Consider the following 17827-nt stretch of genomic DNA (forward strand, 5'->3'; position numbering starts at 1 on the left):
AAGGAAACATGTTGATTGGTTCACGTTACTTTTCACTGTCAATCAGCTGGTGGTTTTTATGTTGCTTTGGGGGAGACACGAGCTCCACTTGATTCGATACGAAGCGGTTTAGGATGAGTGCGCTGGACCAATATCTTTCGGAGTTATTTTGCCACTTTGTACGAATCGTGCTGACGTTTATCACATACTGATTTGTTTACAGTCTCTCCCTTTATCCGAAGCGAAGTGTTTGTTGCGGAGCGCGATGCCGCTTCCTCTCTATTTATCACACTTCCTTCTCTTTCACATGGTGAGAGATGGGGTAGAACTTTCCACGCGTTGGCAGTTGAAATTAGCCTTGGTATTGTACATTTTTTGTAGATGAGAGGTATGAGAATCACTCAGAATTTCAAAATTTTCCTTCCGGTACTTTTCGGGTATTTTTGTAAATTTGTTCAGTAAGTATTTTTAACATTTTTGAAGTATCCTTTTTCGGAAAGGGTTTCTATTATCTGAGCTTTTTTAAATTTTAATAAGTTCTTCAGAATTCTAATATTTTTAACCGCCTTCTTTAGCTGTCATTTCAAGCTTTTTTTCATCTCTTAAGTTTTTTTCGATCATTTTGCCCTAAGGCCCGTTAATCCTTTCGGGGCGAATTTTTTTATTCAAAATACTGCTATTTTTAGTTTCATATAGGTTTTCGAGGTCGCTGATCCTGATTCTGACGTCGAAAATGTAAAATTCAAGGATCCAATATGGCGACTGTGCTTGGATAAATTTAATGTTTTTCTTATATTGGCCTAAAACGTCTTACAACGAGGTTTTCGATGCCGCTGATTCTGATTCTGGCGTCGAAAATGGTAAATTCAAAATGGCGGATACAATATGGGGGGTTCCTTTGAAAACATCAATCGCAATGGTCCAATTTTGCTTAAAATGGCAAAAAAAATTACGCCATGATTTATTTTTTGACCGGTCGATGGACCAAAATCCAACATCACAAAAATAATTTTCACCCTAAGATACATGTGCAGTGTGCTACAGAAATCGAGCACCATTATTCCGAAAGTTGTTCCATTCCCTGCAGGGAGAATCGTATCGTTCAAGATGACTTTCAGTGATAATGAGGATACATCTTTACAGCGTCACTGTACGACCGTTGTAGATTTGCAGGTTTGCAAGTTTGGACCATTCCGCTGAACAAGAAAATGTTTTTGGATGAAACTGAAGTTAATATAATTTTGTTTTGCCATATATGTAATGCCGTACTGATAGAATTCAACTGCTACAGCTTCGTTGAGTGTACCAATGCTAGTGTCAGTATTATGAAGACAACGCAGTCGAGTTACGATGCATGATGCATGCAGGAGCTTTTGCCCAGGTATCAATCGCGTCAAACGATTAAAAAACGAACATTGTTTTTAACTTTTTTTAATTGTTTTTAGGGATATCTCAGATGTGTTTTGTTTCAGGGATTTCAAATGAAAATTTTACCTGTGTGTGTTTCGTTCACGGTATTGTCGGGCGCAGAAAGTTCGGCTCGTGGTGGTCATTACGAGAAGAAAAAGTAGCAGGAAGACTCATACTCACCGCAGTGTATCAAATCCGAGAAAAAAGTGATCCTTTCAGAAAGTTTCTAAACGGACGCGGTGTATTCGGTAATGAAACTAAGCGTACACAAAAAGTGAAAAAATAGAAATAGAATTTAGAAAGAAAAATTAAACAGGTTGGTGAAACAGAAAGGGACAGTTCACGGAAAGCCAATTTGCATAGAAATATTTTGTGGTACAGCTGAGAGCAACCGAACCGAACATTAGAAATATTTATTTCATCCGGCTTCACTAGAATTGGATTAAATAAATCAGTACTATTCAAAGCTGTTATCACAAGTGCAACAGTGTCCAGAATAGGATCTGCCAGCCGTCACTATCTGAAAACCGTCAAAACGTAGAAACCGTGCACTGCATTGAATTTGAGACATTTATAACACCATTACTCTTCAGTTGTGTATGCTGATTGATATGATGAAGCCGGAACTCGCTTATACAGCAATAAGACCCCCCATTTCAAGATCTACAGCTAATGACGCGATGCTATCTTCCATCGCTACAAGTGCCTTTGGTTACGTTCGACGGGTCATGCGAAAAGTGATTCTCGTTTAAGTTGATGTTTACAGATACCAGTGGAATAAATCCATTTGCGGGACAGATACCAAGCGGCAGATATCATTGGTCAAGAAGCTCGACACGTGTGTAAAACCGTTGACGGAAAGTATCAAATCAGGAACGTCACGCTGGTAACAAGTGAAACGACTAGCTCAATCACAAGTGTCAAGACAATTATCGTTGTCCTCGATCTATAGGTCCATCCCGTCAATCGCTAATGATCAATCGGTGTTTCGAATTGGCCCATTCGAACGAGCAGGTGTTGTCTGGTTCCGACGTTTAATAAACGAGTAGAATACTGCTGGAATCTGCTGCCGGAGAGGATGACTAATTCTACGCTCGATCTGAACCTTTCCGTACTGAGGAATACTAAGCTGAAATGGATTGAATTATGAGCCACTAATCGAATTTTTGAAGAGCTTCTACGAGTATAAATCCTGTGACGAGATTTGGCTGATATTTCGCCTGCTTGACATACGTCCGCAGGAGGTGTAACAAAAATGTCCTTTTGTATTCGCGAGTTTGGCAGCAACCCGGTGGATGCATTTTGAACGACAAGGAAAGGACTTAAAAAGCCTTTCAGGTTCATAATATTCTACTGCCGTCGTTTGGTAGATTGTAAGCGATGTAGGCTGGTCGATTCAAGTGGAGGCATTTTGTCAAAAAGTGTTGGTATGGCAAGCAATATGCTCCTGCGGTGTGAAGCTTACTATTTCTGCAATACCGGAACTATTAATGAGGAAATCCATTGATATGAATATTTGCAGAAGAGGTTGCTGCTCTTTTTATAGGAGAAGCATAATGGAGGGACACTATTTCGGATTTAGCGTCGGAGCACTACGTCAAAACAGGTCTTAGTAGGCTCACGGTAAAGTTGCTATCAATCGACCGAATTGCTCTCAGTTTCTGCCCATCGATCGTTACTGGGCGATTATGTAAAGGGTCTTAGGAAAGACTGGAAAAGTTGGGAATGTGTATACGACATACAACGACTGACTAATGAGGGAGATGCAAATTATCAATATTAATCGTTCGTAAATAGAATTTGGCACAAGGGAATTTTGGACAACAACAAGCAAAACTGTAGCCAAGTGTGGTCTCATCACACTGATAGGTGATCCAAATGCGTTCTATTTGCTTTAGCGTTCACACATGAAATATGGAGAGCTTATTCTGTCCATAGCATTTTTATTCGTCGCCCTCCCAACACCTCTCTCGTTCTCTCGCGTCACTATCCAAATCCACCTTTATCAAAACAGATGATAGCACGGGGACGGTCGCTGGTGATGGTCGTCTGGTGATTGTTGTTTATCATCTCTATGCGAGTAGCGGATCTCGCCTCTCGACAATTTGTTTGAATTAGAATAGCAACCGGTTGAGAGGCACATGGCAGTTCCAAGCTGGACTAAACTGGAATCCACTTGGAAGGTGAGAAGCAACTTAAGTGTGCCGTCGTCGTTACGGATCCGACGACGAATGGATTGGGTGTCATTGAGGTAGAACAAGCAAAGTATTCTGACGTTGGGAGTATCATAGGTTCCAAAATGGTTGCAGCTGTGTTGTGATGAAATTATAGACTAAGTCAATAATCGATCATTGTCTATGCATCAGGAAGCCTAGTTCGATTATTACAGTTGTTGAACTGATGTAGGTATAAAGTGTTAACATTTCCGTAATTAAACAAACGGAGTGTTATGAGTTTTATGATAATGTCTACTTATTCTGTTCGATTTATATGTGGCTCTTTTGAGAGCAAACTTGAAATTTTGATTCACGTAATAACAGTTTGAAGTCTGATGAAAAAACACATGTTGTAACCTGATTTCCGTTGTTTACTAGGGTTGTCTGAGCATAATGCGCGAAGAAATGGTGTCAACTTATAATTATAGACTGGAAATCTTCATTTTTTATATGTAGAACATCAAACCTTTCGCGGAAGAAATTATCTGTACCTAGTAGATGTGTCGACGAACGATCTTTTCGGATTATCGAGTAAAATCCATACAAAACTCGTCACAGCAGATACACGAAATCTCTTGTGTACCAGTATGACAAAAGGTAAAAATTAGTAACCATTTATCATCAAAGAAACACGAACTACCACAAACGCTAGGAATAAATTAAATGTATCGGAGAAGTTTACGTTCAACACTCACTCCCCCTAAATGTATGCAAATTTGTTTATTGCATGCCTCGCAGCGTAAACACATGTATTCCCATCGCCTCCATAATGTGGTGTAATGGTTTCAATGTTTTCCCGTTCCACCTCTTTTCGAAGATATAATTAAATTACCGTGTGCGATAAACTGGCGAAAGCCGCGCCATCAGCCACCGACTAAAGATTGATTTTTTTTATCACTTTCCTGACGCACTAATAAAATTAACAGATCCCCCATCCCCTTCTTCGTGCTGTTGCGGGATGGGGGGTTGATGTGTAAGCGAAGCGTTAAATTATTTTGTGTTTACTTTAATTATGAATAATAAATTGCAATGGGTGCAGTGGTCAACCGGGTGTAGTTCATAACCCCGCGATGGTAGGGTACTAAAAATTATAATGATGAAGTTGTTCGCCGCAGTTTGGGCGTTCTTTTTATTAAAAAAAGTTGTGTTAGGCAAATTGGCGAATCTGACGTTTATATCTGGAGGTAGGCAGCGAAGGGAGGTGAAGTTTGTTCCTTGTTTTAAAACGAGATTGTTGGATAATTGGAAATAAGTCTAATAAAATCGAATGTCTACCACGAACTGAGTAGTTAGTAAGCAATATACAAAGCAGTGGGCCCAGGTGGCTTCCTTGACAAGTATTTCAGAACTAAACTGTTGAGAGGATTAGATGTTATTGTTTGCCAAGAGTTTCAACTATATTATTATTCAATCTATACGATCTGATTTTCAACGGGGTTCGAGAATCGAGGGACGGGGAAAACATCTTATTTTTCTGTATCAGTATGTTTATTTGTGTTGATAGCCTGTTCGCTTTAGAAAAGGTTATATATCTGGAGTTTTCTTCCATAATTTTATTTCCTTTAAAGAATGCTTTTATGTAATTTTGATGAAGATGCCTTTTACCTGAATGTTCCTGAGGGCGTGTTGGTAGAGAAAACATTTGTCCATACAACGAATTTTTATTACTTACGCGAATATTTATGCTCGTTAAATATTGGTTCACAAAGTTTAATAAGTTTGAATAAATGGTGTAATAGAAAGTAATTTTTATTGCCATTTTCATTTAGATCTCACAATTTTTATCAAAACAAATTAGTGTGGACCAAAATGCTGTGTAATTCGTTAGTGTTTTGAACTTTCTGGAATAAAGCTAAGTTATGGAAATTATTTGCATGGTGAAAACGTAAAAAACTCTTTGATTTAGCCCTATCGATACATTCATATATAAACCGCTCGTGTGAATAAACAGACAAATAGTGTCTTCAGCAAAGTTGCAACAAAATGAAAAAGATGGGTGAAGTTATGGGAATTATTTGAATGGTGAAAACGTACTCGTACTAACGCATTGATATATAAACCGCTTGTGTTCATATAAAGGTGAATAGTGTCTTCAGCAAAGCTATTTCAAAATGAAAAAGATGGGTGGGTGCATTGAACATAAGCGGTGCGTCGTGACTGCACACTTGGTTCACAATTGAAATCTAATAATTGTCCTTACACTATCAATACTATTGTCAATTCTTTAGATTTTCGATGGCATAATGTTAGAAGGCCGATTGAGAAAATTTTCGACCGAAGCTAAGTTGTAATTACTGGATTACAGGTGAGGCTATGAACAGCAAATCGGTCGGTAATCCACCCAGTAAAACAACTCCCCGTGAATGTTGGGATGTGATCATCATAATACAGCGCATTTCAGAAAAAAAATCAGCCTTCTGCATTGCGGAGGATTGATTTTTCCAACGAAAGTGGTTCGATTGGTTCTGACACCTGTTTGATTTTGATGTCCGTTGTTGAGAATGCAAATCACATTCGTTTGGCTGATCAATAAATATGACATGCACAATAATATACGGGCGACGAAAATTTAGTTAGCCTTCTTATTGCACAGACTGACCGTGCATCATCATGCTTCTCATTCGACTACCGAACGATGAATGATGCACAAAAATACATGCGTCATTTTTTTCTTTTTTTTTATTGTCCCGACATAATTAAATATCATGGAGCAAGGAACTGGAAAATGTGAAGTATATTTAAAGTTAAGAATCATAGTACAAGAAAGTTTAGAAAGCGAGGACTGGGGTCATAGGAGCAAGTTTAGAGTTTCTCAACGATTTAACCCTTTGACACCTACCGCAGGAGTAGGGATGTTTTAGCATTTTTATCAAATGAGAATCATCTGAGTCTGAGCCATGGCCGGACAAGCAAAAATTTATGTCAAGGAAAGCTTCCACACTACGCATTTTTGCGACGTTAAACCTAGCTTTTGTCTCTTGCATATTGCCAGCTGCAGGGGTGTTTTATTTGCTCAACTATTGCGTTTGTCTCAGCATCGGTGTCATAAAGCCACATGTGCCGATTGAACACGAAGTTGGCGACCAGCACTCGATGGCTACTGATGGATCCCTGTCATGGTACATTCTTTTTTCCTTTTGTATTAACCTTGAGTTAATTTTTACCTTTTTGTATTGTAACGATATTCAATTAGCGAGGAACCAGGTAGGTATTCCGCTGGCTCAGATGATTCGCCTTTGATTAAAATGTTAAAACATCTTGACTTCTACGGTAGAAGACAAAGGGTTTCTAAACTGTCTTCCTTCACCTCCTTGCTCTTTCTTGAATACTAAGGGTCTTAATATTGAATATACTTCACATTGACCAGTCTCTTGCTAATCTCGTTACAGTTCAAAAAGGACAAAAATTTAGGTTACCCGCTTACCGCACAGTCTGGCCGTGTATCAACATACTTCTCATTCAACTAACGAATCATAAATGAACCACAAAAATTCATGCAGCACCTTAGATAGGCGACGAAAATTTAGTTTGCCCTCTGACCGCGCATCAACATGCTTCTCATTTGACTAGCGAACAATGAATGAAGCCCCAAAAATACACGAGCCTTATATAACTGTCCAATATTCGATTAGGTCTTTTAGCTGTTTCATGTTGACAATTTCGCTTGAAATAGGCCGGTAGATTTCCATTTCAATGTTGCTTCTGAGAGATTTTCTGAAAATTAGTTTTTGCATTTTTTATGGATGTCATAAATACTTCAGAATTTAATACATCATTGGTTCCCACCGGTAACGTTAAAAAATTCTACCTCCAGTTTCTTATAAAATTGTTACGAACACGCCATTCAATATCAGTAAATACTTTCGACCGTCTTTTTTTGCCTTTGAGCACACTGCGCATCGCTGAAAATACACGAAAACTTCACCTCTCCGTATTTAGACATGATTAGTTTACCTTACTACCGCATCGTCTGACCGCGCATCGGCATGCTACTCATTCGACTAGCGAACAATGAATGAAGCACAAAAATAATTGCGAGCCGTATGTAATATTCCAGTATTCGACTAGGTTTTTTAGGTGCTTCATATTGACAATTTTGCTGGAAAAAGACTGGAATTTCGGCTTGCAGTGTTGCTTTCGAAAGATTTTCTGAAAATAAGTTTGTGCATTTTTTATAGATGTCATTCATACTTAATACAACGATGATACAATATAGGACTTTCTATGGTGAATCCTGAGTCGTAATCATGACAAAATATTTCCAAAACTCATAAACAAAAGTGCAGTTGTCAATCGATATCGGTGCGTTATCCAATATGATGAAATTTTGTTGAAGACATCTAATTATTTATTTTGGGATTGGCATCACTTTGTATCGTTGGAAAAGGTCGAGAACTTCGCCTCTCCGTATTTCGACACCAGGTATGCAAACAGTTTGACATTAGGTATGCTAACAGTTTAGTCGTGCGACATTTTGCAGATTGTTAAGCCCAATGAAGCTCTATTCCCCGCTTAAATTAAAAGAATAATACGCTACGCTACAAAATCTTTCGAATTTGAACTGTTTTGCGAAACCCTTAAATCATGTCCGATTATGTTAAAATGTTGCAAAGGGACTTTTTTCGAGGTGTTAAAAGTTTTTCTACACTACCTGTTTTGATCATATATTTTGCAGTCCATTTCTTTTGATCAAAGCCTACGGTGCTCAATTAGCAATATTATCAGTTCTCAGACTACGCTGTGTGCCTATCAAATCCAGATCTTCATATACCACCTCTGTAATCAGCCGGAACACTACTGAAAGCACTTACACATATGTCGCCCTGAAAAAATTATCTACGGTATTCAAATCAAACACACAGTTTCTAACATCAACAGTTAAATCGGGGACAGTTGCCCAACCAGTGGAGATTGTAAAGACCAGAAGAAAAGATAGTTCCGTTTTTAAGAATGAAAAAAGCGATCTACTGTAATATAGCCGTAAATAGCGTTCTCAGTATAATCCAACAACATCCAATATCTTCCTTCTTAAGGTGAAAGATTTGGGTGAACACCAATTTTTCTCCACTAGGAAGAAAATTGAGTGAAACCGCTTTTGCGTGCAAAGGGTACAAAGCATATAATAGAATTTGTTAAAGAATTTGCGTTTCGACTTCCGCTCATTAGAATCCGACACTAACTTTATTGAAGCCATAACCCATTTCTACTTCATTTTTAGTGAAAGGAATTCAGAAAAGAACATTTAAATGGCTAATAAACCGATACCTGTATGTGAACAAGTGATGGAAACTTCACACACAATGTTCCAGAGATTTGCGATTTACTGGTGAAGTTTCTGGAACCAAGAATGTAATTTCAAGTTAACTACAGTAGCTGTTGATTCTAAATATTGTCGTGTGCGGCCTCTTGTTGCGTGATGGAACATTTATTGAAGGTGAAAATGGAACTTCGACTTCAAGAAGTTACTTTTATACAGTTTCATCAGAAACGCAATTGTGCACAGATAAAAATGATTCAACGTCGACATCTTGTGTTACCTCGAAAAAAAAATTTTTTGGAAGGTTGTCTGTTTGGTACATTTTGGAGTTTGTGAGTCGCGATGTGATTTGAGTTTGTGATATTTTTATGCCAAAGGTCTAGGAAATAAAACATCTAAATTGTGTCTTGAATATAAATCTTTTTTTTATAAATCCTGCATACCAAGTTCTTTCATATCAATAAAACGACGATAAATACCATCGCGCCTCAAATGGCGCCATTTCCTCGCACTTATCGCCACATATTTTTCAAGTTGACTTTTTAATGCTTTAATGCTCACAAAGTAGCAGCAGTAACCCTTCTAAATGGCTCGAAAGATACTTTCCACCAACCGGAAAAACCATTAAATACGCCTATCGCCACTCTCGCGTAGAGGTCGTAGTCGAACTTTTCCACCAGCCACGAAAAAACCTTGAACCATTACTCACCTTTAACCACTTGACTTAATTGACCAGCTAGAATTTTACTGTGTGCCTTTTCTGAAATTCCTTCCCGTAGTTTTTTTATTTGGTCTCACTCTCTCCCTCTCTAATGAGTGCATATATCTTAATGAGCGGTGTACCTGTCCCTTCCCCCCTACCGGTCACTTCCGTCAACCCACTCGCCAATGTTGTTTCTATTTGTAAAGGGCCGTGGCACTTGTATGACTCCAACTAGAACATTTTTCAACCCCCTGTGGCCTTAAAGAAAGAAGACCGTGTTTTAAAAAGCTTTTTCGTTGAATGTGTACCTACCTATATGTGTGTGTGTTGGCGGGAAAAAGTATAAGCTTCACTGTCGCCATGCGTTCAGCTGACTGGCCTCGGGAAGCTGCGGTTTACCAAGCTACTCCATTTCTGTACTGTACATGGTTGCGATGCATGATGGTGTTGGGGGGACTGAGGCGTTTATTTTTTCGCGGTTTTCAACTAACAAGACGGCGAGGATTTCGGCACCAGACATAAATTAGAGCACTGTTTCTGGAAAATTTCCACACGAAATTGTTTTATTTTAGTCAGTTTTATACGTTCTGTCTCACTCGGATGCTGCGGGATAAGGATGTGGCACACAGACAGTCACACACATGCATAGATTCATATTTTTTCTCGCGTATTTTGTGCAGATATAGCGCTATTCGCTTTCCGCAAGTTGATCACAATCACGATCCCGCTGGTCGGGATCAAAGGGAAAACTATATCTAATCTACTTTGATTCTGTTTCTTTTTTTGCTGTTGGGTATGTACATTTGTTTTTTTTTTCTCTGGCTGGCGGCTTGTTCAGTGTAACATATTCAAGTATGCTTCAGCTTCAATTATTCAGTTCCATCTTTTTTTCCACTTTTAATTTGATAACTTAGATTATGGCAGATTCACTTTTCTGACTGAATAGGAAATCGTTCCTGTAAAACAAAACAATTCGTCTTTTAGCTCTGTAATAAAGCTGTCTCGAAAGACGTTACGTATTTCAATTAGCTAAGAAATTCGAGCTATCCAATTATCCTTCTCATCGCTACGGATACTTTGTTTCGGCGATTCTTCCGTTCATAATCTGTCCACGTAGGGCTAAAAACTGCGGATATCTATTTTCCCAACCGTTAATGACGTTCAGCATCTCAGTCAGTCCCGGACGTGTTTGACACATACTCGAACCAATGATCCAGGATTATCAAGACAATTTACTCGTCCACCCAGATGATGCAGCTTCCCATCGCCACCGCCCAAACGTCACGGAGTCGGACGTGTATCGTGTCGTCACCTCCTTAGCTGTCTGTCTGCATGCACTGCGGAATCTCGTACATGTCGTTCTTTTTGTTGTCGTCGTCGTCGTCGTCAACGGAAGCAACAGCAGGATAGGGCTAACAATGTTGCTTGAGCTTATGAGGATGATGATGTTGATGACGACGATGGGTCGAGTACGTGACGGCGACGTACTGTCTGTTTGTTCCGACTATAGCCGCCTCCGCTCTGGATGATATCAGTAGCAGCAGCAGCAACTGCATCATCAGTACTAGGATAAGACCGTGGGAGCGCAGTTCTGCAAATAAATAAAGGATATTGTAGTAGTGGGGAATTGCAGATAGCAGGAACGATACGAATAAAGGTTTCACGATAGTCGCAGCCGGTAGGGTCGATGTTAAACTCGTGAACTGGGTAGAGTTTTCCGTTTTGAGGAGGTAACATTAGATTTGAAGATTAAATAATTAACGTGGACACGGTTATGCGTTTAAAGTTTCGCGCAGTAAATATGGGAATTTAAATATCATGTATGTGAACACAGATAGTGCTTCCATTTTCGGATTAGCGTCTATTTGGCTGTCGAAATCGGTCTGTCATGATACTGATGAGACGAGGTCCAAACTAAGAACAAACCCATTTTGGCCAGAATTAGAATTTGCAATGGAATTTGGGTCCGACTTCGTCTCATCCGAATCCGACATTAACTTAGTGACAGAACTAAGTTAGCGCCGAAATGACGCTGCTTGAAAAACGCCAAAGCGAAATGAAGAGGACATAAAGAACGCAATGGCATCTGTTCAAGATGGCACCAGTACTCGATCACTTGAACCGGAATGCACAACTTCAATTCCACACTCTGGCAACGACGAGGACACCGAAGAATGCATTTGCAAGTACAAAGCCAGACGGAGCTGCTGAATAAACCTGTTTTTTCAACATTTTCTTCCGCGGTTACATGATTTTTTACACCATTTGTACTTCCTCATTTTCTTACCATGGCATCCATTATTTGGGTTATTAATTTTTAAATAATCTGCAGTATTCATACTCTCCATATATGAGTTGAACCGCTGATTTTCTAGGCGTGTACGTGTTTTATTTAACCTCGAATATAGTGACCTATCGCACCGCAAATTTTAAAAACATCCAAACAAGTTTCTTCGCCTTGTTGGATTTAGCTTGAAAAATATTAAGCTTGGCATACATTTATTATTGCCCAAACGTTGCAAGATGTACAACCTTTCCAACGAGTGCTTGTGTATCAAAATCAGTACAAAAATACCATCGCACGAGCTCGCCAAATAAAACTGACCTACTTGACCTCACTCTACTCTATGTTTGTAATAATTTAGAGTTTTGTACATTTTTTTACATTTTACTAGATTTTTTTCAAGTTAACTAATTTATAAAATTCCGACAAAATTTATTTTTTTTTCAGTTTCATTATTTTGACAACTATATTCAATTTATATAATTTCAACGCAGGTCAGCCAATTGCTTCTTTTTTCCAGTACTATAGCTTCAACAATTCTTTCTAATGTTCACCACGTTTTTGCGAAAAATGCAATGCCACAAATTCTAACATTTTACGAATGTTTGCAAATTTTAAAAATGCTGTGTAATGTGATATAAGGCCATCACCATCAGTTCAAGCGTTTGCGAATATATGTATCAGGGCAAACTTATTGTCGCCCTGGAAGAGTTTATCGCGTAACCTGCACCTTGTTCAAATGAAGTCAAAAAGAATTAGACGGATTTGTAAGCAGAGATAGTTACGCGCACTCCGTCAGTAAACAGGATTTCCTATCAACAATAACATGCTGTCAGGTCAGATAATTTCTCTATACGCGCTTGAATTCGTATCGAACCTTCTAACGTTTCTTCATTTTCATCCGCATCCGACTCAGCGATCCATTTTGGGAAGAAATATTTAAAAAAAACTTTGAAAAATGGACTTTGAAGCGTTCGGCAATATTTCTTCATTTTTGTAGTACTTTAATACAACATTTCCATGCCACTGACGGAAGAAAGAGAAGAGAAGCTACTATTGCTGGTGTACCATTTCGTGAGAACGTCAAGTAATCGAGAAATTTCGGGATATCCGTGAGAATTTATCCTCGAGAAAAAAAATCAAAGTATTCGAAGAAAATTCCGAGGGGAAGATTCTCGATGAACACGGGAGGGCTTATTGGGCGATCTGCTTTCTTCAGCAAAGTTGTGTATTTGGTAATAATAAATGAACATTGTCGTCGCGTCGAATCAGAAACAAAAATGTTGGGCCTCAAAATTTGAATTTAAGAATAGAAAACGTCTGATAAGTCGACAAAGAAAAGATGCCTTCAGCAGAATTTATAAACATTCTCTACAACTGTTTCGAAGACAATCATGCGCTATCTTTTTTCGTTCAAAAGCTAGATTTTATATAGCCTACCATGATCATTTTTTTAAAAGGAATATCGCCAAAAGATGGTGCTTTTTATATACATGAACATTGCAGAACATATCAACTCGCAAACATGGTTAGTTTTAGCTACATCTACATAAGTTCCTCAATCGCATGTTTTGAACCACTGTGTGACACTCAAAAACACGAATATCAACACGACCACGGTTACAAAAACGCACCAGTCTACGATAAATTCCAGACGGCTAGCATATGCGACATACAAACATCCCGCGATAAAAATAACGCATACAACGACATACAAATGCTCGAGTCTTTTGCGATAATACAAATTTGGTGGCAAACGCAATCAATCACGCTTACCTATGCCCTTCATTTCGCAATCAGGAAACCCTTCCCGATGGTTAAGTCAACGCGTTAGCGCTTACAAATTCATAAACACGGTTTCACACGTCAGCTCTCATGAATCATACTCGTCTGGGAGCTTCGACGCACTCAAACGCCCTCGCGAATATGCAAACAACTACACGGTTATATAAACGAAAGCAAGCACGCGAAGTTATTCACACGCTAGCATCGGCGGCATAAAAATATCCGCGCGATCAAACGTGTTAACCTAAAACCGCTTGTACCCTTCGCGATAATGCAATTCTGGTCTTTCTTCTAGATCTGAACCATTCGCTCAAAATCGTAGATCGCGCGAACATTCAACAGCCCACACGTTTGTACACACGACGTTACACGCTACACACTAACCCACACGATCAAATTCGTTAACATACAAATGCTTGAGTTGTCCGCAATAATACAACATTGGTCACAAACGCGAACATGCCATTTCGATCATCCACGCAAATTAACACCCTAACTAACTCGCAAACATAAAAACACCCGTGTTATATAATGATTTTTGATGATACCTACGAATTCATCAATGCGCGTTCCAACGCAATCATGAATCCGACTCGTTCGGAAACCCCTAGCGTCGGGGCTAACACCCTATGTGTATGCTTTCAGTAGGACTATTCCAATAAAAATTTCGCTCATCTACTCATGACATGACCGAGAACTCCAGTGATGAAATAGCTCTCACTCTGTTGTAGTATCTGAATCGGGCACCCCAATTATGCTTCATATTCACGATCCGCGCGATCATGCAAGAAAATACGCGAATATGCAAATAGACACACGGTTATACAATCGAATTTGTACACGCGAAGTTACATGCACGCCAGCACACGCAACATGATATATACGCCCACACGATCGAACACATTAACATTCAAACGCTCGGGCCCTTCGCGATAATACACAAAGAAACACGCAATCGCGATCATCCACTCATCTGTGCCGAAAGAGTTCGCAAACACAAACACGCTCCAATGATTTAGTGAACGCTACAGCGCTTATAATCTGATCAACGCGATCTCAAGCGCCGTAAACTCAATATCATAATCGACCCGCATTGTCCCGCAAAGTGCAAACTAAGCGTCGACGTAGAACGCTTTATGACCAACAGCGGTAAAAGTTCCTTCGGGAAATCAAGGCAAATTTCAACATATCGAAATATGATATGTCAAAAAACCGGAATTCTAACCAGTGTAGGTCATTAAAGTACAACTGAAATATCAAAGCACCCTAGTGGCTTCCTTGCAGAATTCCAGATATAACTGAAGAACCATTCAGATACACAATCGTTTATCGTGACGACTGGATGATGATTAATGAGATATAACGGAATGTCGCGTCCATTGCGTAGTTAATGTAGTGGAAAACTGCGAAGAGTGGAAGGAATACAAAAGATTCCTAGTAGAACGTTTCGACATAAATCCATGTTGTTGATTAGTGATATTCTGTTTGTTGTCGAAGAATATTTCTATCGGTGAAAACGTTCAATTAATTATTCTGTTTGGATTACTGAACTCAACTGAGAACCGACAAATTTTCACACCAATAGTCTGAGTTGAGTTGGAAAACTAGTGGAAAAATATAACAATCATCAATCCAAAAACAGTCAGAACCGATCATTTCCCAAAGTACACCAATCGTATTTTTGTCGCCATTCTACAACCCATATTTTTCCGGAAAGCTCATTTGGTAAAGTTTTTACCAACTTGTCTCCAGAACACGTAATCTGTAGCACACATTCACTCCTGTTTGACGAAGTATTATCAAAGCCGTACAGCCACATCATCCCCTATAAATATGTGAGCACGCCTGCTATTAGGCACCAACTGTCTGTTCGACCTCTAAAATGCTTTATGTGCTACGCGGATAATCGCCATTCCGGCGGTTACGTTCCATTTGCTCTGCTATAAAAGTATGATGCATGCACTCTAAAAGCTAAGGTTATTTAAAGTGCACAGTTCGCATGAATTTACTACCACTAACGTTTCTTTTATGCACGGCATCGTCGATCAAGTTAATAGTTTTCATTCATTTCAGCAAGTGGGATGCACCTAATCATTTCGATATCAACCATCGTTGAATTCAATTTTCAACCCCAAACCACACTCACCTGAACTGAATCCGCCCGAACCGCCCGAGGCACGCCGTCTGCTGTGACCGGTGTTCCGCCCGGTCGCCGTAGTCGTCGTCATCGTCGTCAACGGTGTCACCGCCACCACCACCCGATACTGCTGCTGCTGTTGGTGTTGCTGCTGCTGGGGCAGATAGGGAACGCCAGCGGCTCCCACAACACCAACGACTCCCCCACCGCCACTACCTCCGGACGGGCCACCGAGCATACCGGCCGAGATGCTACTCTCGAAGGCGTACAGTGCCCGGAATCCGGTTCCATCCAGCCGGTCATTGGATGCCATGGTGACACGAAAGAAGCGCCCATCCGAGCGGACGATCAGATCTCGTCGGAGACCGCAGTACAGGGCGAATTTGCGATCCCGGGTGATAAAATTAGAAAACTCCACGTAGTCGCTGGCGGAGTTTTCGTCGCAGCTGGCGTCGGTTGAATGAAAGGATGAAAGAAGAAAAAAGAAAGGTGTGCCCGAGAGGGAAAAGGAAAATGCGTTAAAAGAACATTTTGATGTCTGGTTTGTGTTGGGGAAGCTGAATGGCGGCGAATGGATTGGTAAAATTTAAGAGCTGCAGACAAACACGGTTGAAACAAATGGGGATCATTAGCATTGAATCGGTGGGTGTTTATCTCAGGTTGAAGACCTTATAGTAATGAACATTATTTTAATTCGTGTTTAGAGGTGTTAATTTTATCGTAGACATTTTAATCAAAAATTCATTAACATGGAAGGCGATCCTGAATATTGAAATATTAATAACAAGACTGGCCAAAGTTTAAAAATTATTGAGTGAAAGTTTGACATCTGATAGACTTCAGGATCCGGACATCGAAACCAAATCAAACTAGAAAGAGCGGTCAAAGCGTTTGGAAATTTAAAGAAAGGGATATGACGGACAGAATTGGGTACATAATGTACGCACAAGATTCTAGTGACACTTAATCGAGATGACAAGCAACACATCATATCTAAATCGAGAGCGCCAGTTGCCAAAAAAGAACATTCAGTTTGGCAGGCGACTTTCATTTGTGGATTTGCAAGCAAAATTCTCGTGACACGGACCATGTCGCCCAATATGGGAGAATATAATCCCGACTGACTTTTCGCGGTCCCGTCTTAAACCGACAGTGCACGAAGTGGAGCAGTTGATTAAGGTGAAAATGAAACTTGTGTTTATAGAGGTGTCACACATACAACTACATCATATGAGACATGTCGTACTAATACATTCAACTTTTTGACCGAGACAGAATGCTTTGTTCGCTACGACCTGCAACACGACGTCGAATACGAAATCGTCAAAACCAAAGTCCCCGTGTACCTGGACAATGATCTAACGCAAATTCACTAGCATGATTTGGCTCTGCGCACTTGTACGGATTATATTAAAAGTTTCATATCGAAGTACGAAGAAGGGAAATCCATCGTAAATGATACTTGGAGAAACTTTTTCTCTGGCATTCTCAAACGATGTTCGAGTGGTGTGAATGCGGCTGAACCAACCAATATTTTCTTGATTGACTTTGGAGGGTAAATTATCTCAAGATGTTAACTACATCCAAAGAACTACGGTAAGCCATGCATCGAAACAACTGAAGAAAATTCATCTCCTACAACCAACACTAACCAACAACCTTCGACATCTGCTGATATGCCACAGACAAGCAACCAAAAACAAATGCCGAACAAAAAGCATTCCATGGTATTGTTAGACCAATAGCTATCATATATAAGGAAGTAATAACCAGAATAGTAGACGGCTATATCAGAGTCACTCAATAGCAACACAAAAAGCACCAATCATCTAACAGCGAAAATCAAAGCTGCTCTAGCGACTATGATAACGGTGGACCGATCAGCCAGCAGCGGAGGGTCTACCTGACCATTGCTCACCACCGAGAAAGAAAATTAACGCAAGAAGTAGAAAGCAGTGCGCCCAAGATAGAAAGCAGCAATAATATTCGATTAGTTTTTATCCTTCAGGAATTGTGTCTTTAAAATGCATATTATTTAAAAAAAAGGCGAATGACC

General features: G+C 39.7%; 1 protein-coding gene across 6 annotated transcripts in view; it reads right to left on the reverse strand.

Annotated features, from left to right (window-relative positions):
• Positions 1–10099: 10099 nt before the first annotated feature.
• The window catches only part of LOC131677292 (suppressor of lurcher protein 1), a 97325-nt gene continuing 89597 nt past the window's right edge, over positions 10100–17827 (reverse strand). For all 6 annotated transcript variants that reach the window (XM_058957017.1, XM_058957015.1, XM_058957014.1 and 3 more), the window contains exons 8-9: positions 15781–16217; positions 10100–11156 (exon numbers count right to left, since the gene is read on the reverse strand). In XM_058957017.1, coding sequence (XP_058813000.1) covers positions 10978–11156; positions 15781–16217 — 616 coding nt within the window. In that variant the 3' untranslated portion in view covers positions 10100–10977. The remainder of the gene's footprint in view (positions 11157–15780; positions 16218–17827) is intronic.

Source organism: Topomyia yanbarensis, chromosome 1 (genome assembly GCF_030247195.1).
Source record: "Topomyia yanbarensis strain Yona2022 chromosome 1, ASM3024719v1, whole genome shotgun sequence".
NCBI classification, from domain to species: Eukaryota; Metazoa; Arthropoda; class Insecta; order Diptera; family Culicidae; genus Topomyia; species Topomyia yanbarensis.